The sequence below is a fragment of the Cydia pomonella genome, chromosome 2 (assembly GCF_033807575.1).
Source record: "Cydia pomonella isolate Wapato2018A chromosome 2, ilCydPomo1, whole genome shotgun sequence".
In the NCBI taxonomy this organism is placed as follows: domain Eukaryota; kingdom Metazoa; phylum Arthropoda; class Insecta; order Lepidoptera; family Tortricidae; genus Cydia; species Cydia pomonella.
In genome coordinates, this window is record NC_084704.1 from 25,479,623 (window position 1) to 25,506,207 (window position 26,585).

The 26,585-nt window shown below is 36.7% G+C and overlaps 1 protein-coding gene across 8 annotated transcripts in view; it reads left to right on the forward strand.

The window, feature by feature from the left end:
- LOC133534734 (dachshund homolog 1) overlaps positions 1–26,200 on the forward strand; it is a 181,446-nt gene extending 155,246 nt beyond the window's left edge. For all 8 annotated transcript variants that reach the window (XM_061873978.1, XM_061873981.1, XM_061873980.1 and 5 more), the window contains 3 exons: positions 13,722–13,868; positions 15,512–15,715; positions 24,244–26,200. In XM_061873978.1, the coding sequence (XP_061729962.1) occupies positions 13,722–13,868; positions 15,512–15,715; positions 24,244–24,374 (482 nt within the window). In that variant the 3' untranslated portion in view covers positions 24,375–26,200. The remainder of the gene's footprint in view (positions 1–13,721; positions 13,869–15,511; positions 15,716–24,243) is intronic.
- The last annotated feature ends 385 nt before the right edge of the window (positions 26,201–26,585 follow it).

The following is a 26,585-nucleotide window of genomic DNA, read 5'->3' on the forward strand; positions in this document are numbered from 1 at the left end:
GCACCCCCATGATGAATTCACCTTTTATTTTGTCCCACTCGACTCGATTGAGAGTGATTTTTGAGCGTGAATGGGCAGCCAGAGTAATTTGCCACTGACAAGGCGAAATTAATGTTGAAAGCCATAAAAGATGGGACAAAGTCAATCAAAGGTTCGTTTGCACTTTTATTGATTCTGTCTCCTAGAAAATGCATATTTTAATTTACGTTCGTTTTTAAGAGGTATCTATTATACTGTGAAAACGAATAAACATCTTAACACTTTACAGTTCGACGTAACGTATGTAATGAGGTTTGCTGGTTGAAGCTTTTTATTCATGGCGCCAATATAGGTTTCCCTGACAATCGCACCAATAGTGTCATATTCTTGTTTTTTTTTGTTTTTTTTTGACAAGGAGAATCCTTTTAAGAGAAATCCTATAGAACAAAACTAGAAACAGGGGAAACCCATGCTGGTGCCATCTGTGAAAACCTTTAACAGTCTCTAACTCCATTAAACGTATCTGTGGAAACCTACCTATTCACTACACCGCCGATACCTGCAAGTCGAGCAGAATCTTAGCAATGTGTCCGAGGGACCCTTGGAATAGTTCTAAGACAATAAATTATTTAATAACCCCCAGATCTGTGCTCGACCCGTGCGCTTAATCACATTCAACTGAATCACCTCTTTGCCAACTATTAATTTAGTCCTGATTAAGCCTGTGGTAGTTACAGAACTGCCAATTGAGTCACTTACTTCAAACTCGAAGTTGAAATAAACTTGTTGAGATATCTTTAAATATTGTTATTGTCACATTCACACTTTAAAATTAACCTTTTTTAAAATCAACACTGTACTATCCAAGAATTTAATTTCCGTACCATTTCGTACCTTGTCTTTGTCACAGTGGCATTCAATATGAAATTCGCTAGGGACCTCATACTATTGTCACTGTGACAACCTACGAAATGATCGGACTTAGTTACTTACCTGTTAATTTACGCCAACTTATTTTAGATCTATAATGACACAGTTTACAGTATTTTACTAAAGTAATCGGCATTATTTTCTATACCTGCAGTATAAGGTATTATTGATATTATACACACTTTCTGTTCTCATGTATATTTTCTTTCATATACGAAACACTCCAACCTGCTTTGAAGTAGGTAGTACATTTATTGTACTAATAATAATGTTTATTTGGCATGGAGCCCCTTAGAAACCTTCGAACTTTATCTAATTCCGGCAGCGTTATATTTCAAAGCTTGTGAAGTCTCATCTGTAATTATTCATCTCGACTGACCACCGCTGACCGGTGCCGGAGTACATAGTAGCACTTAGGCGACCCATTGGTAAGACGAGCATCGTTACATTTTCTAACCTCATTGCTTATTGTAAGTACCTACTTATTAATGTCTCAATATCCTTTGTACTAGTCTCATATATCAAACTAAATATTTATTTATTTTGCATCTAAGTTTGTACTAGCAACCGAATACCTGAGCTTACTAGAAGCTTCCTGATTACTGATAGAAACTTGGTCCGACCAGTGATGAACAAGAAACTCTTTAGTTCAAAAGGCAAGTTGTTCTCCGTTTGGAGCTCTTGGTAACTAACGAGGAGTTTGTAGGACTTCGGCGGGCACTATTGTTAGTGCACTGTCTGTCTTAATATATTGTATTATTGATATTATTTCAGGTGATGTGTTTTGTAAAATTTTTGTTAAAGTTTATTAAATTTATTGATTTTTGACTGTAACATTATTATATTTTAGCATTGAGGTCTAATGATGTAATCTGGCGGTCGAATAGCAGTCTGCGGCCACGTGCACTCGGCATCTGCCAACTTTTCATTTTCTCCTGGTAGAATGCGGGAAGGGGTGGCCGTTTGATGGGCCCAGGGTCGGCGAAGTTCGAACGCTTTATAACTGTGTCCGGCTTTAAGTGGGTGTAAAGTTTCAACACCCTTTGATTTACTTGCTGCTCGGAAAGTTGCGACAGATCGGACGAAATTTGTTTGACTTTGTATTTTTCACCGTTTCGCATTTATTGCATTCGTGTTTTGTTTTGTTTTCCGAATCCACTTTATTGCTTTCGTTTCCCCGTGAAAGTTATTCGCTTTGATTTACGGGCGCAAATTTGCACCGATGTCGAATTGGGTTCGAGTTATGCTTTGATTCAACCCTTTACATTGTCACCGCCGGGGGAAAACAGGGGACAATGCTAACCGTATAATGGGCGCCGCAATAATTACTGTAATACCTTAAAGGACCACCTCAATCCCCTAATCGGAAGCCAAACTAACGTGGCGCCGTCCCGCATAGAAATATCTTAAATTGGCAACACGGTCCGGCGGGCCGACCATAAAACATCTTAATGAGTGGAGCTAGCAGCTGCGGATCCCATATTGCCGCTCTCATATCCATGCAAACTACCCACGGCCGCCGTCTTAGCTGCCTTACTTTCCTCCTCCTTGTTTACAAGTCGACAACTAATTTGATGCAATATGTGCATAGGACAACATTACGGGCGCTATCTCCTCCGTGCGTGTCTTGCATACATTTGCTTCCTTGCTTACCGCTACCCGCAGCCTGACCCTGCCGCCAACCCTCCATATTCAAATTGGCCCCGGACCGGTCATTTGAACGCGGATTTGTTATAAGATTAAAGAAAGATTTCACTTGTGAAACAATATGGCAGACAATTTACATATTTCGTTTCCTTATTAGTTTCGGGATATTTGTTTTGGGGCCGGCGAATTTACATCCACTGACCGATTAAATGGCCCTTAGGCGTCTTTAATGGGGGTGCCGCGTGGTCGTTGTTGGCCTTAGCAAATGTGTGCTTATGCGTAATTGAATATTTTATGGGCTGTAGCAAATCTCGTGCTGACACTTTATTGATTGCGCGATTCTAGATGCTTCTCTACCTAAGACGATCCCATTCGAAAGCATATTTCGTTCCTCTGTTTGTAGAACCAACATCGCTCTCGTCATGTCTTTTCAGTTTGCTCCCGTGTTTATCGTTTGCATTTATCTGTTGACTGTTTTTATTCCGCGGTTGACATTTACCCTCTGTTTCAACAAGCGCGCCATTATCCGGCGAGTTTCTTTCATTCGGAACACGAGTGCTCGCGCGGCATTACCTCTATTCAAGTCGAGATAGCTTCACTTAGTTTCCTCTTTTTCAGTACGGACGGGTTAATTTCTGCATCTTTATTATTCGAGTGGCCGGTGTATGGGATGGTGCAGTCTAGTCTGTCTGGTGGCGTAGATTGTGTGGCGGAAAGCAAACTTGAATTGTTAGGTCGCCGCGTGGAGGTAATGAACGCGGCGCGGGTGGGACACCAGAGGAGCTGGAGGCTAGTCAGAGCGAGAGGCCCGAGGGGAGGGGGTGCAGGCTAGAGAGGGTGCAACGCGTCCTGTATGCACAGCGCCGCTTCCGCATTCGTTAATGCAAAAGCGGGAACAGACTTCAGGTGTACATTTTCAGCGCCTGTGTGCTTTATACTCGATGTCGAGGCGTGCGTCTTTATGCAATGCTACGCTTTAATTATTTTAAAATTTTATCTCGCATACGCTCCCATATAGCTTCTCGAAGTAATTACAAACTTAAATGTAAGGAAGTATGTAAGAAACTTATGCTGATTGATACATATTTAAGGAAGAGTTTCAACGTCGTGGCATTTCATACTACTTCTTATTTTCATTCCATAATAAAAGAAAGCCGAAACCGACGGCTTAACAATTCATTATTACATTCGTTCATTTCAGCTTCATTAAAATCGCATTAGGATTAATTTTTCTCGTCCCCGTTTTAATTCGCAGTGAGCAGGGGCCCGCCGGACCGCTGCAATCATCCGCGTCAATATTTGCCAGCTTACCTGCCTGTTTTATGATTTTGCATAAAAACAAGGACAGTAGACAGGACTTAGTTTTTATTTAACTACTTTCTAATTAAAAGAGGTGCACAAGCATGTTATACGACCAAGTTAAAAAAAACCGTAATAAATACAATTTTTTTTAATTATTATTTGCTAGTTATTGTTAATGTTAATACATTCAATTAATTCCAGTGGCAATAAGCCAAGTGAAATAAAATAGTTCACTATTTCGCCCCTAGTAGCACTAGTGGCTACAACATATAGTAGCTTAATCAACGGGTGCGCTTTCTTTAACTGATATCATTTATGGCTAAAAAATAATTCTGTGGCTTGCAGTCAGTTACGGACAGTTGGTTAAGATTAGGTGGTCCACATGCACCTAGTTTAGGACACCACTTTTAGAAAGTAACCCTAACGTCCATTTTTGAACTGTAGTGTAGCCGCATTTGCCACATAGAGGAACTTTTCCCAAATGATTAGATTTTACTTTTGATAAATAAACTATCGAAATTTTCATGGGGAGATTTTTTGCATTTTATAAATAAACTACGACTGGAGTAATATCGGAGCTGTTATAAGTACTAATAAAGCTTTGCCATAAATATTTCATCAGCCGGCTGGATGGTTTGTTTGAACAAAATGAAGACGGTCATTAGATTAATGTTTATTGAAATCTAATAGAAACAAATAATAATAAAAACAATATCTGTGTCGTTTCGTTTAGAGCTGGGTATTCATTGCAATATTCTATACATTCATAAATGTAAATACCATTTTGGAGTTATTATTAATTCTTGCAAAACTAAATATTAGATAAAATAACTACAAATAATAAAGTACCTATACTTACCATCGTCACTTTTAATAGCATTGTAGTAGCTTTTATGACTGAATATCGTTTTGTTCTTTACAGTAGCAAATACCACACACAAAGGATTTTTTGACCCTAAACTGAGCTCTAAAGATGTGTTCACAAAGTGGAATGAAAATCGATATTTCATTTTCAAATCGATGCACCGAAGCCTTATTATACATTCGCACGCGAGTCCTCCTCGGGCCCTTGCCAACAGATATCTACAATATTATTAATTCAAGCATATTAATAAAAGGTGTCGTGTTACGACCACACCGACTTCGCAGGAAGCATGGCCCGGTGCGCTATCCCGACCAAAATAATACAAAGATACTGAACTGCAACGATTTTTTACTTAATATGTTTCGATTCTAGCCGACCTCCGATCCGATTGTCAGACCGATTTTGTCACGCCTCGTTGAATGTGCTCGATAAAAGATTATGTCAATATTTTGACCTAGTTCCTTCACGATAAGGGTCTCAGATGGTCTCAAAATAACAATCGCACGTAAACAATTAAACTAATGTATTTTCAGAAAATTCGCACGTGGATAACATAAACATAAAAAACATGTTAAGTCAGAAATGAAATTTTTATACTTGAGCAGTAAAAGTATGAGTACCGCTCAAACGACTAAAGTGACAACTGGCTTCCTGGCTCAATCATCGTTAATCTCATACGACTGCGTGTCTATACATTTATGAGTTTTATGGATTTGTATGTATTTATTCCTTGTAGTTTTGACAGAAACCATCAATAGATTTCCACATGCATTACATGTAGGCGCACACTTAATGAATACCCGTGTGCTAAAGGAATTCTAGTAGGCAGGAACCTAGTTTTATTTTATTTTAAATATAATTTTTTCAACGAATTCAGGACTTTTGTCCAAAATTATATGAATAGTGCCGGGGGCCTCAATATCGAGAATCGTACGTTTCACGGTCCGTAAGTCCGAACCGTATCGATACGGGTATAATAACCAGTGGAATGGTAACTATAAAGAGAGATTGTATTTTTTACTAGCGTCGTAAGAAGTCGGAATGTCCGACCGGCCCTTTGATCGTTTTGATAAGTGCTCGCGATTTTTTCTTCCCTTTTTTGTTGATAAAAAAATTCTGTGGCGCCGTTATTGATATTGTTTTGAAATGTAAGATGGAATGTTTTGAGGGATGACTGATAAAAGTAGGATATTAAAAAATATTAAGCAATTTGATGTAGTTTTTGGTTAAACTTGAATATGAGTAATAAAGTTGTGTTTGAGAAATGAAAGAATTACATTAACTGGAAATATTTATCGGGTACGGTCGCGCCCAGCCCCCTCGTCCAAGAACAATAATCCGCACTGTTTTAACGAAAATTGTTATCGCCTGCGCCACCCGCTCATAAATATCGTGCTTGCCGAAATAAAACAGAGAAAATAGATAAACAGCTAAACGGTGTCCGCTCTGGCCCGCAACCGGGACAGCGGTGCGACTGGTGCGGACAGATCGCGATGACAAATGTCCTTATAAAAAATAATCAGTTCAATCTAATTTTTGTATGAGTTTTGTGTGAATATTAAAAAGCACACTTACTACTCAAAAGTGCATCAACTATGCATTTCCAATTTTGGTTGTTGAGGTTTTAGTACCGATAGAGTAAGATTCAGTACCCCTAGTGTAAATATTTTCGACAGCGAAACGTTACGTACGCGTTTGCGTTAAGTGTCATTTTGTATGAGATTTTTGACTTTCCAAAACGTCCCGCTTGGCGCGCTGTTCAAAAACCCATACAAAATGACACTTAACGCAAACGCGTACGTAACGTTTCGCTGTCGAAAATATTTACACTAGGGGTACAGAATGACATACAAAAAGTTGTTTTCAAACATGGTTGAACCCATTCGGATTCACACAAGAGCTTTAGTTTTGATTTTATGTGTCAGCGCAGAACATACTTTAGAACATTGTAGATCACGCTTTAATTTAAGGTAACAATTATTTTAGCTTTAGTTTACCGACATTTTGCCGTTAAATCAAATAAAAGGGCATTTGATGTGATTATTATATGTACCCTAGCTGAAAAACAAGATGTCTGCTGCCATTCCGTTTATCTATCCAACATTATTTCATACACATCTATCGGAAAGCCATTCAAACAGTGTCTGATTTTATTCTAGGCAATTTATTTTCAATAAAGAACTATAAAAAAGACTTATCTAAATTGCTCGGGCGCGACTGAGGGGAGTGGCTGTCATAAAACCGATTCATATTTATGTGTTCTACACAGATGGAGAAACGACAACTATCGCAGTGATCATATCGTCAATGTTAGCTCTCCTGATAATCTTCAAGGGTGATAACATATTATACCTAATGTAAAAAAATCGTACCTCACTAAAATTGCACTTACGAATCATAATTAAGGTTTTAAATTATAACTTTGTGAGCCACATGCAAATTTTACAGCATGACCTGTAGGTATATTATTTGAAAAAATCATTAGAGACAAATTCAATCAATTTACTGAATTGGATATATAATGCATCCCGCTTTGCTTATTTTTACATATTGGTATTAGGGAAATGTGTTGTAATTAATATTAAAATGAGATGTAGGTTATATACTAAAGCAGTTTGATTCATGCTTGGAGCTTAGGTATAGTAGTTTTATATCTCATTCTCTTGTATAAAAAAAAACTTTCTGTTTACAATTTGAACACTAACTGGAATATTTTTTTCTAGTTATAGTATTCTTAAAATAAAACGTTGTGACATAAATATCGGTGTTAAATTATTGATACAAAGAAACGAAGGAAGCATTTGATCGCTCGGGGCCCTGCGAGTAATATTATACACAGCCCTCGAGAGGCGTCCGTCTAATTATGACCACTAAAAACGGTAATTTCAATGCTTAATCTGTTATCTTGGGACATTTATCGGCATTTCTCATGATGGCCATAATTCGACTCGATAAAAACAATACCATACAAAAATAATATCCTAGGTCATACCAGCTACGTGTAGCAATAACAATGTAATTTTTCTGAAACTTAATACTTTATTTCTTATTTGGCGCAAACTAATTTCTTGTAGCATCTCGGATATAATTAAAAAGACTGGATTGTAAAATCGGAATTTAAATATGTACACTACAGCACAACCCACTACAACACATACCTATTATTCGAGCAACATACTCTAGGCGACCGTATCAGCCATTTATGAGTGAAAAGCATTAAAGAAAAGAAAACTTGATAAATACAAAGAGATATAGACATACATATAACGAGAAAAATAAGCCGCGTGCAAGAAAACGGCTTGCGGCAAACGAGCCCGCGGAAAGCATTGTTCCGACTTTTAAAAACGGAACAAAATGAACGAGGGGAAGGAAATCGGATGAAAATATGAAAAGAATACACATTGTGTAGAAAGAAGTGAAATGAAACGTCGGAGATCGGGTCTCAACCGCGGCGCGGTCCGCAAATATAATTTGCATAGTCAAATAGCCCAACTTTTGTCTGCAGCGGATGTTCGCAACCATATTCGTTCGTTGCTTTTTAACCACACTCCCATTCTGTATCGGGTAGGGCTTTTATTGCATTTTTTCCCCTTTGAACGGATTCCTTCAATATTTCGTTGGTTCGTTTTTATTCATACGCTCGGTCATCGAATTGTTTCGCTTCATATTTCGCACGCTTCATTCCGTTCTGTTAATTCCGTTTGTGACAGTCCTCTCATGGTAGACGCAAGTTTCTTAAAATGTACGTAGACTTGCCATAAATTCTGCTCTACATGAAATTATATTATACAGATTCTATAAAATAAAATATTAATTCAAAATGTCCACCTTTTACTTCAACTCGCTTCTTTAAACGGTCCGGCCACTCTTCTATGACAGCATGGACGGTATCGATGATTGAAGCCGCTGCCCGCACTAAATGTAACTTGAGAGACTCAACATTACGATGAAATTTAGAGCAGGCTTTCTTTTCCAAAATATTCCACAGACCATAGTCCAAGGCGTTGAGATCGGGGCTTCCTGAGAGCCAATATTCAGCCGCAATAAACTCGGGTAAATGCGTCGCTAACCACCGTTGTGTTGTCTTAGCTTTATGTGCAGGGGCAGAGTCTTATTGAAATATCCAGTGCTTACCAGCAACTAAAGTATCATTTAGCGGCTTAACAACTCTCTTCAAAATGTCGTTTTGATAGTTTGTAGCACGTATTTTTACCCCTTGTTCACAAAAACGAAGCTCTATGACGCTTTCACAGGATACTCCCCAGCAAACCATGACATATGCAGGATGATGGCCTCTTTCTACCCTTTGAACTTTTTCAGAAGCTTCTTGGGAACTGTGAGGATATATTTTATTCCTACTATACCTAAAGATTTTTTCATCTGGGAACAGAAGATTACGATATCCGCCCTTTGCATGTCGCTGCCACAACACTTCTCTCGTCACTCTAATTTTCCGTAGGGCCGCTGTCAATCGCTGTCCTTTGCTCCGATGATGAGCCCCAAGATTAAGATCTTGTTTTATGATACGTGACATAGTTCTAGAGGGAATTTTTATTTCTCTAGCGTTTTCATTTTCTGCTTGCGTAGCGGATTTCTCCGAATTCTCTTAGCAACCGCTTTAATAAACCCGCCCTTTGCATGCCGCTGCCACAACACTTTAGCTCTCGTCGCTCTTATTTTCCGTAGGGCCGCTGTCAATCGCTGTCCTGTGCTCCGATGATGAGCCCCAAGATTAAGGTCTTGTTTTATGATACGCGACATAGTTCTAGGGGGAATTTTCATTTCCCTAGCGTTTTCATTTTCTGCTTGCGTAGCGGATTTCTCCGAATTTTCTTAGCAACCGCTTTAATCACTGCCGGTGTCTTTGTTTGACATGGTAAACTATTCTTGGGTCAGTCGTCGACTAAACCCATGTCGTATCATCGCTTGATAGTACGATAGATACATTTCTTCGTTATATTCAAAGGTTTCAGCAGTTTGAAAATGTCATTCACTTGCTTGTTGTACCTGTATAACGCTATCACACGATTCTCTGTGATGCCCCACTCCATCTTCAGGGAAACGATACCTGGATCTAAATGTACTTTTTTTGAAAGCCAAATGTCTATTTAAGCATAACCAAGAAACAAAAGTGCATCAAACATTCCATTATTAAATTTAAAATGAATAAGTTGGGACAGAATTTATGGCAAGACTGCGTGATGATCACAAAGAAAATATAATAATTAAAAGACAAGTCATCCTATGTAACTAAAGCAATACATTTTCAATAGAAGTCCAAAGATACATTTAAAAAGAACAATGAAATTATTAACATAAAATTATGATCGCTTTGAATACCGAACTACCGAGTGGTAAAAATCGTCATAACCGCTTTTATTCAACCAGCAACCGCATCAAATCGAATGAAATAATCGATTCGATTATTCCGACTCATCATTGGTTCCAAGTGAGAGCAATAGGCCGGATTACGGAGCACAAAGGAGGCCGCCGAGCCGTGGATGCATAGACAAATATTGACTCCTTGAAACAATGAACGCCGACGTCGTCGCCCGCCCGCTATCAATGGAGGAAGGAAGCTTTGATTGACGCCTCAAATTGGAAAGAACTAATGATTGATACTTAACGTACTCTAATAAAATACAAAATGAAGATAATAGAGTTTGGAATTTGCAAACGTATAGCATATAAGCAACGGAAATAACTAATATAGTTTTATACCACTTAATACAAGTTTCCACGTATTCTCACTGACGTTGGTAATTTATTTGTGTGGAATAACATAACCGGTTTTAGCTTTGGTATTGTTAATTTACGCATAATAAACAAAAGAGGTGAGATGAAAAGATCCGAAAATAAGCGTCAGTCGAGTGCGAAACTGTTTTGAGAGGTGTTAGAGCGAATCGATGCTCGGACTCGATGGTCTGACGAATTTTCCACTGAACGGACATCTGGACGCCAACCTTTGTATTGAAGAGAAATTAACTGAAAAAGGATCCTCCCATCTCGGAGCCTGTAATTATACACGGTTACGTAAACTAAATGTTGTTAAAACTGTTTTTTTTTTTAATAAATTAAATCATCATCATCTGTTATTGACGTATGTCTAAAGTTTATATGTATAAATTGTATAAAATTTAACTTATGTATGTCTTACAGATCAAATCATATGTTTTACAAAATGATGTTTTTTTTAATGAAACTTGATCTAATACTTAGATTGTTTTTTTGGTTTTAGTCTTTTCTACTTCCATCCATATATGAAGTATATGAACTACTTCTACCTCCACGTAGAGGACACAAACCTTTTACTATCATTATAAAACACAGTTCCTCGCTGCTCGTACGTTAATACCGGTCCGTGTCGGAGGTCGCGCGATGACAAATGATGCGTACGAGTGGATCGCGGTTTCATTACCAACCACATTAATTACTAGCCAATGCTTAATGAGAAAACGCTCTTTACTTTTATTTGCTATTTTCTTTTGTTAGAGACTTAAACATTATATTTGTAGGTGCGTTTAAATTATATTTAAATTAAATCCGTACTCGTAACTGAACGGTACTCTGATCTTTTACGCAAGGATGGTGGCGGTGCGGTTCCTGCTCAGTGGCTATGTGGTGGTTTGTAGCCATGACCTCTGTAATAGGATAAAGCATAAAAACCTATTTTATGTAACTTAAATTACTCGTCTATAAATGCAAATTTTATACGAGAACTGAAAAGTTTATTGGTCAATATTAATTGTAATCATAGATATCGTGATAAATCCTAAATTAGCAATATACATTGAAGTAGGTACCTACGTAAAGAAGTATGTGAGTAGGCCAGGTACTTTTTTACACACGGCACACGGCTTAACCAAAAAACAATTTTGCAATAATAATGTATCCCGAAACCCAAAAATTCATGAGACGACTTTTATCGAAATTAGATGTTTTTTTAATCGCTCGTTACTATTGTTAAAGAGGAAAAGCACTGTGAGATTTGGAACGTGACATCTTCAAAGCTATAGGTATAAAAAGTATTGAAAAAGTTAACAAGATTCAAGTTTGAGTTATTCATGAATCCAAACGTCGACAGCATTTTTCAGCATCCAATCAAAGTTGTTGTATCGTATATTTTTAATTCTCCATTCCGAGCATGCCCCCAGGACGCAGCGGCAGGCTGTAACTTGCACTTTGTATTATTCATAGTGTTACCGTGACGCGGACGCGTTATCCCTGAAATATACAAACTAGTTTATGACATAGATCGAAGCGCTAAATTAATATGCATCGATTTTGAGTTACGGTTCTGTAATAGCCCTAAAAACGAAATAAAAAATATTTGGCCGATAAAAGATAACGTCTTACGTATTTATTTTTGACAACACCTAAAGAAAACATATTTTGTGTTGGTTATGGATCGCGAATGGAAGTAAGAATTAATACATTTTCAATACAATCATTTCGCAGAAATCTTAGCACATCTTACTGTCGCCATGACGCCCCTTGGCGAAGGAGGCGTCCATCAACACGCATCGACTCATCATTCGTCAATCGAGCATTCGAGAGAAAAAGATAGACATCGCGCATTCGAGCCCGTAAGAAAGGGAAACCTTCAATGTAAACCTCCGATTATCGACAGTAATAACAAACGAATTACAGACGAGCAGTATGAGCGCGAATCGAAGGTAAACCGTGTTTGAAATCAAAAAGCTCGATCGAGGAAAAGAGATAGATTTGCAGTCTCAAAGTTTGGTTACGTGAAGTTATGCATATGATGCACGGTCGGAGTAATATGGCGAGCGGGTATGCACGGAACCGTTTATTTAGCCGGGGTTTTGTTGTTCTGCGTGCGGTATTCGTAGTAATTGTTATTTCGATACGGAGCGAGCGCGCTGTGCGATTAAAGGTGACTTTGACTAAGCCCTGATAGCCTTTATGGAACGATTTACAGCTGTAGAGTCAACACGGTCAATGCAATACCGCCTTTACGAGGATCGATTTTAGGTACAGTTGGACGTACCATCAAATGAAATGACATTGTCGGGGATTGTTGAATATGACGTGGCCAATCTCATTGTTACTCAGCTGCTTGTTGTTCTAACCAAAACTAATACTAAAATATAATTATAATACCAAACATTTAACGAATAAATAAGGGAATTAATGAATAAATGACGTTGAGGAGAGTCGATATATCGTACCAGTTTTTACTTAGATGTCAATATTTTGTTTATGAAGGTAGTAGGTAGTAAATATGTTTGAATGTGTATATAGATCTTCAGTATCATGGTTACCTTGGCTATGGAGATGAACCAGAAGCGAATTGACAAAATGTTTTTATCGAAAGAACTGTCGTTGCTTACTATTTAGCCGACTAGTGTACCATTAACATTTAAATTGTACTTATCCATGAAGTATTTCTCATGTTTATTACCTATTTTAGGTTTAAATACCACTATTTATTTCCAGACATCGAAATCGTATTGAAATAATTAAAACTAAGATAATTTCAATATTAGCCCACGCATTTTAAAACCTGTTTCAGTTTGTAGTTAAACTCGCGTATTTTAACTTACTTAAGTATGTAAATCTTAGATCAAAAGTTATGTTGATGCAAATACACATCAAAACTTAGATCAAGACCGAAGATAATCATGTTTTCTTTCTTTCGTTCGCTTTCAGCCATATACCAAATCTGATAAGATTAATTGAGTACCACTGGACCATAGTTTGATGCCTTAAATGTAAATAATGTATGTTGTTTAATGGGAGGAAATAACGTTGTACGTGATTTACCCGACTCTCCCCAAATATTTTATTTATCCTATTTCCTTAGCAAAAACCGTGAACAAAATAGTGATTAGATTCACACTGTATAAAATTAAGATATAACTGTATTCAGTATGTTTTTTAAATTATGTACCTAAAGTATAGGTACATAATTAAAAAAGGTTGCAATAAAATATTACGGAAAAATGGTGGACTTAATATTGCTATTTGTTGACAGTGATGTACCAGAAGCGGTTAAAGAAGGAACGAAAACAACGGCAGCAGGTGCAGGACCAACTGGAACTCGAGTTGAAGCGGCGGCAAAAAATCGAGGAAGCGCTCAAGCAGTCCGGCGCGCCCGCCGAGATCCTCAGGATCGTTACTGGTGAGTGGGAGTAGATACATTGGCAGCTGAGGTGAAGCGATAGCAAAAGATCGAGGAGACGCTCAAGCAGTCCGGCGCGCCCGCCGAGATCCTCAGGATCGTTACTGGTGAGTGGGAGTAGATACAGTGACAGCTGAGGTGAAGCGATGGCAAAAGATCGAGGAGGCGCTCAAGCAGTCCGGCGCGCCCGCCGAGATCCTCAGGATCGTTACTGGTTAGTGGGAGTGGATATAGTGACAGCTGAGGTGAAGCGATGGCAAAAGATCGAGGAGGCGCTCAAGCAGTCCGGCGCGCCCGCCGTAATCCTCAGGATCGTTACTGGTTAGTGGGAGTGGATATAGTGACAGCTGAGCTGAAGCGGTGGCAGAAGATCGAGGAGGCGCTCAACCAGTTCGGTGCGCCGGCCGAGATTCTCAGGACCGTTACTGGTAAGTGCAAGCGCAGCTGAGCTTAAGCCGAAGCGGTGGCAGAAGGCTGAGAAGGCGCTCCAGCAGTTTGGACAGAAAAAATATAGTAGTTTTTAAAGAATTTACTACGTGAACTAACGAGTAGAAAGCAATACATGTGTAATATACCTATTCATAATAAAAACATACAAACAAGAAGAATAAGTGGCAAATTCACATAGTACTTAACAGAATCGTGGTTTATTACATCATCTATTTATGAAAACAGAGTAAGCATCACATCTTAAATTACGTGTAGTTACTGTATTATTTGGAATAGCGTATGTAGACATGGAGACTATTCCCTTTAGGTGCGTATTTAATAGATATATGCGTAGGTAATGAACTCCGCCAACTGAGATTAGTTTCAACAAGTTAATCATCATATAAAACGTCTCAGGCATGTCAAATTGTCATTGCTATCACTATCAGACTTATTCAAGAAGTTATAATGTGCGTATATGCCTCTGACATGTTAACTTGCCGTCTGTCAAACTATCTATCGAAACTTGATAACCAAATTCAATAAAGTCATGAGAGGCTGCGTCGTAATTTGAATCTTAATAGCTTCGGTTTAGTATTGGTAGTTTAATTGTAGATGGAATGACTTGTGACCTTGTTGTTTGATGGGGTCGAGTCGAGTGCGTGACGTAAGAAGGGCGGGCGAGCGCTGGTGAAGGCTTGTACTAATCTCCGTGTCAGGAAATCGTTTCGCAGGCCATTTCAAACGAGGGTTCGGCACTGAACTCACACGCATTTAAGTTCAATTTCTTGCATAATCGCTGTTTGCTACAGCATTTATTGGCTGTCAATCAGGCAGATTACCTAATACCCATTCGATTTACCTATTAGCCTAGCTTAATGCATAGCTACGAGTTTACATGCGAATAATGATTCGAGTGTTGTGGAAGACAAATAATTAAATAGATGGAATGATTAATAGTTGGTCAGGTCCCTATAACTGACTTTTTGGGCGGAATTCAGCTGTTGTTATCGATGTTACCTACGTTATACGTTCTTTAGAGCACTTATATAAGCAACAAATTTAAAAATAAAAAAAATATTTGTTAGGAGAAAATGGCTTACTAATATTATAATGGGAGAAACTTTTGTCAAATAAGATATTTCATCATGGAAAATTATAACGCATCTCTGCGACATTGTCTACGTGACACTAACATAGTACTATGTTTACAGAGAACCTCGCATCACCGACACAGGAGCCGGCGCGGCAAGAGCGCGAGAACGGTGACAGCAAGCCTCCCAGCACGGAGCCGCCGGCGTCCTCGCCGCCCTTCCAGCGCGACCCGCCGCGCACGCCCGACAAGCCGCAGTGGAACTACCCGCCGCCGCCCGTCGACATCATGGCCGGCGGGGCCGCCTTCTGGCAAAACTATTCCGGTGAGTATCCGTCACTATTCGACGCCTCGAGCTATAAGCTATACATATATTAACTTTCAATGGTTACATTTATCGTGGTTGATATCAAAATGATTAAAATGTCTTCAGTACCTTTCTTGTTGAAAAAAGGGAAACACTGCTCTGGTTTCAGTATCATGTTTAAGTTCAATAGACTGAGAAATGACTTCTCTTGGTCATGCCACAAAAATATCTCTTGTTTAAGTAATGGAATATGCGTTTCAAAGTAGGGATATTTTTTCAATATACATAGAGTAAACCCTCCAGTGAAAGAACAAAATCTCATTTTTTGTCTAAAATAAGGAATGGCTACACCATTTCTATCACTTGTCGTATTTTTTTTCTTACTAACAACTCTTTTTTTCCTATTCAATGGCAACACATGATTTTAATTTCGACCAGTTCGAATATGATTGGCGTTTGATGTTTACTTGTTTCTGCTTTTTTTGAGGTTTTGTATGGGAAAAGTATATCCCAAGTAAGAACAGTGTTCGTTTGGAGCAACATATATACTTATTTGATGTTTACCTTAAGAACGTTTTGTTATTTATTTAGATTTCATTATTTCAGTATTTATTTGTTGTAAATTCATGTACATAATAAATCAAGATGTTATACTTACCATAAAATACAAGTCAGACCATGACACCCTGTTACCCACCCAGGGCACACAACATTAACTTAAAACTAAACAAAACAAGTCTTCTCATTTAAACATGACAATTAATAATATTACAAAAAAAAAAACACTGTCCCCCCACAGCACCACGGCGTAGCGGAGCCATGCGTACGCATATGCGTAGTAAGCAGATAACGCACATTTAAAATTAGTATTAGTTTTTAGTACATTAAGCGCATATATAAATTTAGACATTTTTGTTTTAATATTTTTATATGTCCTTTCCAATTTATTCCAGAGTCCATTGTTATGCCTAAAAAGTCAATTCTGTAACTTCCTCTATCTTATACGAATTACTTTCCAAATTTAACTGTATTGGTTTTTTTGTACCGGTTTAAATTGTATAATTTTAGTTTTATTCAAATTAATTTCTAAATTATGGTCACTAAGCCATTTTTTTACCGTGGAAAAAATATTTTTGAGTTGTGAATTACATTCTGAGCTATTATTGCATTTAAATAAAAGGGAAAAATCATCAGCAAACATAACGCAGGTAGTGTTTGTATCTAGGCTTTTTGGCAGGTCATTTATATACGCTAAAAATAGGAGACATCCACAAACGCTACCCTGCGGGATAGAACTTAAAGAAGGTTATATTTCGCATATTTGACGTAATAGTTTGAATATCTTCGGATTCCTTATCAAAATATTATATTTGTACGCATTGCTTACGTTTGTGAAGGTATGATTTAAATCAATTATGGGCTAGACCACGTATTCCCATGCCATTCAGTTTACAAAGTAATATTTCGTGGGATACTTTTTCGTACGCTTTTGTCATATCTAACAAGAGCCCTACGCTATACGATCTATTGTTTATATGGTCTAGGATGCTTTTTATGTATTGATAAACTGCTAGTGAAGTTGAATGATGTTTCCTAAATCCATACTGGTTTTTATCCAAGATGTTATATTTCTCAAAAAAGTTATAAACTCGATTAATCATACATTTTTCGAAAATCTTTGACGTGGTTGGTAAAAGTGCTATTGGACGATATTGACTAGGATTTTTCACATCGCCGCCTGGTTTAAAAATAGGTTTTATTTTTGCGATTTTAAGTAGGTCTGGGAATATTCCTTCACTAAATGATTGGTTAACTAACTGTGTAAGAGGATTAAGAGTTAAACCTTCGTATAAAATGTACCTTCTATTTCTATTCTTATAATGTAACATTTTGTAGGATTATTCTGCGATTCAACCTTTATTTTTTATAGTTCCATTACTGGTTTATCAAATGTTTTCAAACCAGTAAATGAACGGTGTGTTCATTTACTAGTGTTACCAAGATTTAATTTGTTTCTAAATTTAAATGTAAACGTAATGGTATTAAGCTTGTTTTATTTTTATTCTGCATAAAAGATGATTCTGATTCTTTTAGCCAGTATTGGAACAAACCAAATTTCTATAGTCCATTTACTAGATTTGTCATGCCTATGTATCAATGTACAATATAAAAAAAATGTCTTGTTCACTTATTAGTTTTCTATTAATTCTAGGTATGAACAATGTAACGACGAACAATGCTTATTATTATTATGCATTATTTGCCGAGCCAGATCAGATTTCTTCAAAATTTGCATGTTATTTCTTGTTTTAAACATTGATATTCCTATTACTTATTTAACATGTTCCTTTGTTTTTGGTGAATAACATTCATTTTATTATTTTTTTATTAAATTAATCTATTTTACACACACACACACGATGAACATATTATTATAATTTATTAAAAAAGCAACAGCAGGTTACAGTAGTAGTACCAAAGATTCAGAAGCATAGTTACGATTATAATTTATTTTTAATATCATTCTAATCACGACTTCCAATAAGTAGGAAGTACCTTCCAACAAACATTCTTATTGTGCTTTTATTGGGGTAAGATTGGAATGCATGTACGGTTGCTAAGTTATTGAATCCGCTTAATTTTTTTAAGGGTAGCACCCTTAAATTGATATGTTCAGTGCACAAACTAAAAAAAAATATGTTATTACATTATGAGTTTTAAATTCAAACTGAGCTGTAGCAATAAAAACAACTAACACAAATAACTAGTACCCTAGCTCTTTTATCCATTCACAGTTTTATATGTAGATAACATTGTATCGTGCGATAGTTAGTAGAATCTACTGTGAGTTACAATCAAATGAAAGCTTTAATAATCTCGCGTATTTTCCAGACGAGTACTTTACCAAACGAATTGCATTTCAAGTGGAAAGCAACTAATTTAAGTGTTGCCTTACCCCAAGTATCATTCAAGACGCACGCAAACACGCGAAACGAATTAGGCACTCGCAATAGCATAAGAAACGGCAAAAGTTCTTATTAGAAGGAAATGTTGTGATTATTTTAAACACGAAACTAAATTATTACATTTTTGTATAACACCTGTACTATAACTACTATTTACCCTATGCCTACAATTAGGTACTTACTTATACCTTGGCAATCTTTGAGTCAGTATTTACCTTTATACTAAACGAAGACGGTAAATATGAAAGTTGTTTGCAGGAAAACAAAAATTAAAACTTGATTCTTTTCAACTCTTCTTGCAGTGCCGTCGGTAAAAAAATCGTAAATTAGAAAAGTTTCTCTCCTTTCTTTGACGAACGGGATGAGTCAAAATATAACGCAGATAGAAGTCTTTTCATTCAAATGATAGGTTTTAATTAAAAATGGGTAATTGATTTTCCAGAGTTTTATAGAAAAAGTTTAGAAAAGTAACAGGAGATCGTAAGTTCCAATCTCGGCTCTTTCTTAATGACTATGTACAAAATGTCATTTGATTTGTTTTGATAAACTTACCAGTTATAAACTTTACTATGAACGAAAACGTAGTGCAACAACTTGCACACATCGACAAAAAAATTGGATGAGTGTGTGTAAAGTTTCGATCCGCCTAACCCAATGGCTAGCCTGGGGACTGAAGTCCAAATCCTCTTGTACTTACACTGAGAGGAAACCTGTACTAAGAAGTAGAACCGATATATACTGTAGCCTGTTGATGTTCATATACACTTAGGAACTAGTATTTAACGAAACGCGTCGTTGGAACTGATAAGCAACTGATGGTAAGTAATATAAAGTTGAAAAATTAATAAAGAGGGAACTTCTCCCGCGTACTTTATAGGTGAGCTTGTAAAATGAATGGAAATAAAATTGTACCGCACAGGTGCGGCCGAAACCTTTGACGATAATAACTTTTTGTTTACCCTTCAAAAGTACGACGTACCTGTATCTGTAACATAGTATAAACCGAACCTTCTAACTAATATTTGTATTTCTAACATCTTCTTCTTCCTAGCGTTGTCCCGGCATATTGCCACGGCTCATGGGAGCCTGGGGTCCACTTGACAACTAATCCCAAGATTTGGCGTAGGCACTAGTTTTTACGAAAGCGACTGCACTCTGACCTTCCAACCCAGAGGGTAAACTAAGCCTTGTGGGGATTAGTCCGGTTTCCTCACGATGTTTTCCTTCACCGAAAAGCGACTGGTAAATATCAAATTATATTTCGTACATAAGTTCCGAAAAACTCATTGGTACAAGCCGGGGTTTGAACCCGCGACCTTCGGATTGCAAGTCGCACGTTCTTACCGCTAGGCCATCAGCGCTTCTAATCAATCTTCAGTAATGAAATAAACGTATTTGTATTTCTAACATATTTATTTAAAAAAAAAACGCTTCTATTTATTCTTACAAATACAAAAATACAAATACGTTTATTTCATTACTATTTACAGCAGTTCATAGGTTCTTCTTATTTTTAATGGCTTCCACGTAATCTATGCTGATGTCAAAAGCGTGCTCGTATGACGTTGTTCGGAAGTTTATTTTTAGTAAAGTGATAGCTGGTCAACTTTACAAATTGTCACAATAGCTTGCAGGGTATTAACTAAAGGTGTCCATGGGAGACCGTAATAACTTAACATCAGGCGATTCGTTGAAAAAGGCATCTCGACTGATATTAGAATAAAGGTCAAATCGAATTGCTTTTTTTTCAGAGATGTTCCAAATATGAATGCATAACTAAATCGACTTTGATGTAGTTATGAAGCAATAACTACATTATCACAGATAAGAAATTTATTGTAACAAAACAGTTTATCGTAATGTTGGCCATTATTTACAGATTTTGAAGGCATCATAGAGGGTTTATGATATGTGTGTGGATAAAATAATCAATATGACACTTTAAACAACATTAATAAGCTAAAAAATCTCGAGACAACTTCACCATTTTCAAATTCAACCGCAAAACCCCTCTTCTGTATTAAAAATACACAACCAGAGTTTTATGTAATATCATTAGTAGACTGGACATCAAAAAGCTTGGTAAACGATTTATAGCCTGTGTCAAAGTCACGAACGGTTAAAGTCTTAAAAAAGTAAAAAGAAATCTGTTAATAGAAAATCAATCCTATCTCTGCGATTGGCCACGCTCTGACAGTCATCCTACGTACGCCGCGCCGCCGCGCAACATCGCCCATTTATATGAATTATCTCGAAGTGTGTCAATGGATTCGGCAGTGTTTTAAAGCATCTTACACGACCCTCTTTCCACAAATATCGTTTGAACGACCCTTTTGTGCACAACCTTCTCGAATTCCCAAAAATAATTAAAGGAGTTTTTTTGCCAAATTTTTTAACAATAATTAAAATTGCGATAACAATGAACGAAGGTGTCGATTGCGGAGCAAAATTAAATTTTTTAATGACGACCTCCAATATACTTGGATTTTGTTATAGCAATTATTTTTATTTTGGGTTGACGCGTATTCTATTTCAAAATCACAACCAAGGCTTAACTCGAGTATCTACCTCTACTGTAAATACTTTACAAGAGATAGGTATGTCATGAACATGAACCAACAACACTAGAATTAACTCCGTGATGGTACTGCTCAAAATATGCATACGGGTATGATTTCTTGTGCAGCTTCGTCTTCTGCTGGATGAACAATTATAGGAAAACAATTTGATAACGTGTAAAGATTTTATCTGACGTAACGTGATAAAACAAATAACTTATGATTTTTTTAACTCAAATAAATCTGAGATATTTAGCCAGGCAATTCAATACCCCTTTGTGTGACAAAACTCAGAAAAAGAAATATAAAGGCCAACTCCATAGTAAGTTTTTGTGTGATCCAAATAAGATAAACAATTTGTCGCCGCGACGACTTGGCGGGCATCGTAATTTCTTGCTCGATTCTCTATTTAGTTATAGAATCGATTCGTTTCTTTTAAAAATTAATCGACAGCTTGGTCCAAGCAACCTGTTTTTCTCATCGATTCCAAAAAAAGGAATGTATTGAAATGCCTACGTGAGGCTAACCAATGCTAACAACAAGCAAAATAAAAATGTTGAACTAAGTCACTTCTTCGTCGCCGAGACACGATGTACCAAACAATTACGACTAAATGAGAATTACTTTTTGAGACAAAATAAGAAACATTAAAGTAAAACTTTTATTAAGCAAAGCGCTCAAGCATTACGGGTATTTCAAAGAACAAATAGATTATAGCAGTCAAAGGAACCGGCAATTCTATTTTAAGAGCGGCAAATGCAAAAATATTACGTATTCAAACAAACCTAATGGGACATTTAAGGGGTGGCAGCGAACTGAAACGGCAAAGGCCGAAGCTTTTAAGTGTATAATATTTAATTGTGACGCCCTAGGCGTATAATCTCGCCCGGGATAATAGGTTTCTGTTTCGGGACAACCCTCGACTGCGACACTTACGAGTGTGATGCCCTGCAGCCAGTCTTCACTGAGACAAATCGGATTATAATCGAGTTTTTTTTAACTGACGAATGTTTTTCCAAGCAAAGAGTTTCACTCCCCATTCATGTTTCTTTTTTCAAATAACTAATGTATCAATTGTCACATATTGTGTCCTATAATGTAAGTATTCAGCACTTAGAATAACACAAAAAGAAAATAAGCTATAAATTTGGACACTCGAATCATAAATTGTAAACGAATGCCGGGATAAAAAATTGAATTCCCTGTTGAGAAAATGTTCCATCAAAGTAAGCTAAAAACGCGATTCCGTTTATATCTTTTATATCTCGTAAATTGCAGGAGGCGGCAAGCGTTGCATGAAATTGAATAAGCATATTTCGTAAAACGTCGACGTTTTCGGAGACAATTGCCTTACCTCACCTACTCTTGCCTCTTCACGAACTTTGTCAATTTTCTTAAAATCTTATTACTGTGTCTCCTGTTCTTGAGACGCGTATTAAGTTTTTATTCAAATCTTTATGCACTGTCTGTCTGTGTAGACATTCTTTCAACCAGTCCAGTGTTCAATACTGTTTCGTGCAGAAATCACTATTAGTACTTATATGGCTACTTTATAAAAGGGGCGATATCTGGTCAAAGAAATTTAATAATCTGAATAAATAAATAAATACAATATAGTTTAGCGGTAAAAAAATATATAAAAGAAATGTCTGGTGGAACCCAAACTAGGCTAAGCCTGTATCTCATTTCAGTACCCCTAGTGAAAATTTAATGGACATCATAACGTGACGAACGCGTTTGCGTTAAGTCTAATTTTGTATAGGATTTTGAGTTTCCAAAACGTCCCGCTTGGCGCGCTCTTTCTAAATCCAATACAAAATGAGACTAAACGCAAACGCGTACGTCACGTTTCGAAATCGAATTTATTTACACTAGGGGTACTGATAACTGTTTACCATTTGAAAGTTAAGAACTTTTTTAATGCGTTGTGACGTTGTAAGTTGTTGTATACCTATATCGCCAGACTCACTCGAGTCAGATAAACCCTCTCCACAAGAACAAAGTTCAATAGGTAGTAAAAGTTTCAACACCTGAAGTCCTGGAAAATGAAACTGATAATCAAAAAAAAAACAAAATCTTTTTATTGTTTACCAGTAACAATTTTTCCATAAAAGAAATATCTGGTGGCACCAAAACTAGGCTAAGTCTGTATCTTGGGGCCCTGGAGCGCAAAGCAAGTTTAACATTAAGACTAATATGCTATACTTACACTTAACAAAATAGCATTAACTATACAATTTATAAAAACAATAACATATTAAATAATTTAAAATGTATAATATTTATACTATTATGAATAAATAACTATGACTATGATTAAACTAATAGGTTAAAAAAACGCACATGCAACTAATATGGTGTGTGAATATGTGTGTATGGGTGTGTGTGTATATATGTATGTGTGAGAGAGTTAGTACCGGTGGATCAACTGGCGAGAAGAATGGCCTTCGCGTCCTGATAAATTAAAGACACAAGCCACTTTTCTACTATTGATTTTATTTTTCCCTAATGTGCAGTGTTGTAATTCAAGAACTTTACATATATTATTATAAATACGTAGATGTATATAGTCTGGTGAACGAATAATAAATGGCATGATTCATATTAAGTCATCACTCACTCACATAAGACACATACATCTACATGTAATTAGCGAATATAACACTACGTATCTTAAATCAAACCGTATTACCCTTTTGAACTCAATTTAATAATAACGTACATTGCGAGTGGCAGGGCAGACACGTTTTTACTGCGAAGTAGGACGTCGAATATTAATTTGGCAAGTGCCACACTTGCGCGATTCTGTTTGATCTGAATCCCCGTAGAACACTAATGACATTTTCCGGGACGGCACACTTGTATCCTGAATATGAACTTTAATTTGAATTGTGGTGGTACGACTTGCGTCCTGTATTTGTAATTATTGTTGTGTTGGCGAACGCGAGTCAATTTACTTGTTTTAGTTATATAGACGTACCTAAATTAGGACATTTATTATACTGTCTATATTTGCCAACAGAATCCCTCGCCCAAGAGCTGGAGATGGAGCGCAAGTCCCGGCAGCAGGCCATGGAGCGCGACGTGAAGAGCCCGCTGTCAGAGCGTGCCAGTTACTACAAAAACTCGGTGTTGTTCAGCTCGGCCACTTAGCTACCCGACGCCGGGGCCGCCGAACACCCCCAGGAGCAAGACAAGCCTGACGAGACCAGGAAACCCATTATCAGCGTCAAACCCGAATTCAGGGAAAAATAATATCCAAAGATTTATTGGAGACTCAATTCGACGGTCCCTAGTGATTATTTCGACTTAGCGAATGGTCGAAAACAATATGTTCATGTACATTAAATGTTCATCCGATTGTTTATTATAGTCAAGTTTTTCGTATAAAGATCTCGATGAAGTAAGTTGTACTTCTCTGTTTTGAGATTAAAAAGCACTACAGTAATGTAAATATTGTTATTGAAGTTAGATATGTAGATTTCGTGGCGAAGTCTCATGACCTCTTCTTCCATAGTAAAATTTGTAAATATCGCTTTATATTTAAATAAGTAAGTCTAACTGTTTATCGACGATTTACGTAATTTATTCGTCAACATTTAATCTTTAACGAGAGTACCTTTTAACTATTGCCATATTTATAAATTAAGAATGGATCAGTTTCGTTTTATTTTCATGATTTCACTGTAAGTACATGTTTTGTATTCCAAGAGTATTTGAGTACCTACCTTACATATCTTAAGCTTTGGGCAATTAATAATCAAATTGGGCTCTTTAATAAATTGATCACGGAAACGGTAGGAATTGATCAAAGACTGTTTTTTGGGATTTTTCTCGTGTTCTGCAAGTTGGCTCAAGCTGGTTTTTATCAAGTACTATTTGAGTTCCTAAAGTATTTTTGTTCAGTGAAACTAAATTATATTTTAGGTGGTACCTGTCATTTTTCGTATAATATACGAATTCGTCGACCATATTGAGAAATAATAGGATTATATTGTGATCTTCTATGATGTAATTTATTCAATTTTAGTGCAATGATTAGATTTAACTTTTACTATGTATAGGTATCTGCATTACCTTTCGATAAGTTCTTTACGTTAGCTGTTTACAATTACACATTTATACAATTGAAATTTATGGACTGAACACAGAAGAGACAGATTTGCGTACAATATAACCTAAGTGTTTACTTTAAAGTTTGGTGGCGTAGACGCTGTATAAATAATTATAATCGCTGTATCTCATATCCATAACGAAGAGTAATGTATGGGTAGCTATTACCTTACATTAAGTGCGGTAGTTTTTAACATTATATATAAAGTATAAATGATAGTGTTATTTATATGATTAGTTTACGGGAGGACTTTAAATGTCTTAAATAACTTACATAAGATTTAGAGATCGTATCTGGTGTGATATTGGCGCTTGGCTATAGCCAAGATTATAATAAATTGTAGCATAAACATGAAGTACTTTTGTACTTTGTGGAGGGCTGGCTTATTCTGGACATCTTCATATTGTTACTAGTTCGGAGGGAATAGTCAAGCGTCGACGCGATCGCGAGCACGCGCTGGATGCGACGTTTCATCAGTAATGGGTAATGAATAAAACTTAGTTGTTACTATAAATGTTTAGCTGAGCATGTGTGACTGTATGGAGAGAGTGAATGTGGTACTTTTGTATCAGTTACATTTCATTTCCTCGGCATAATGTAGGGACGACAATACTAACATAACATAGAACAAATGAATAGTGTATTTTGCTCGAACTGTCAACAATTCCAGTATTGTCTACTGATACTTTTATTCCGGCAGATATTGAGGCTTTATGTATAACCTTAATATTCAACTTTGTTTGTTGTATGCAATTTTGAGAGCAAGTGTTATTTATTATTTCTATTATAATTATTTTACTTAAAAATTGTGTGTGTGCCTTGTATCGTAGATGAAAATATCAAGATTAAAAAAGTGAAAACATCATTTTGTGATTTTTTTTTCATAGTATTAACTAACGTTATGTATCCTCTTTTACTCAAATCAAAACCATCATTATGTTTGACTTGAAGCGTTAAAGAACTTGCATGTGATTTTCGTTACATTACGCTATTTGATCGATCACCAGAAGTCATTGTACTCTGTATGTAGCAATGTATCAAATATTGCATGCATGTTCTTGAACCGTCTAAATGGTGCTTTATTGACGAAACATACAAAAGTCTTGACAAAATTACTCTCGGCACACTAGAGGTAAAAGTAGCTATTTATGTACGGTGCGAGTTCACTGTTGTGCAGTTTAAGTGGCAGCCGAGTAAGAAGGTTGATGCGGCAGGTCTAATGAGGAACTTTTAGACTTCATGCGGTGTTG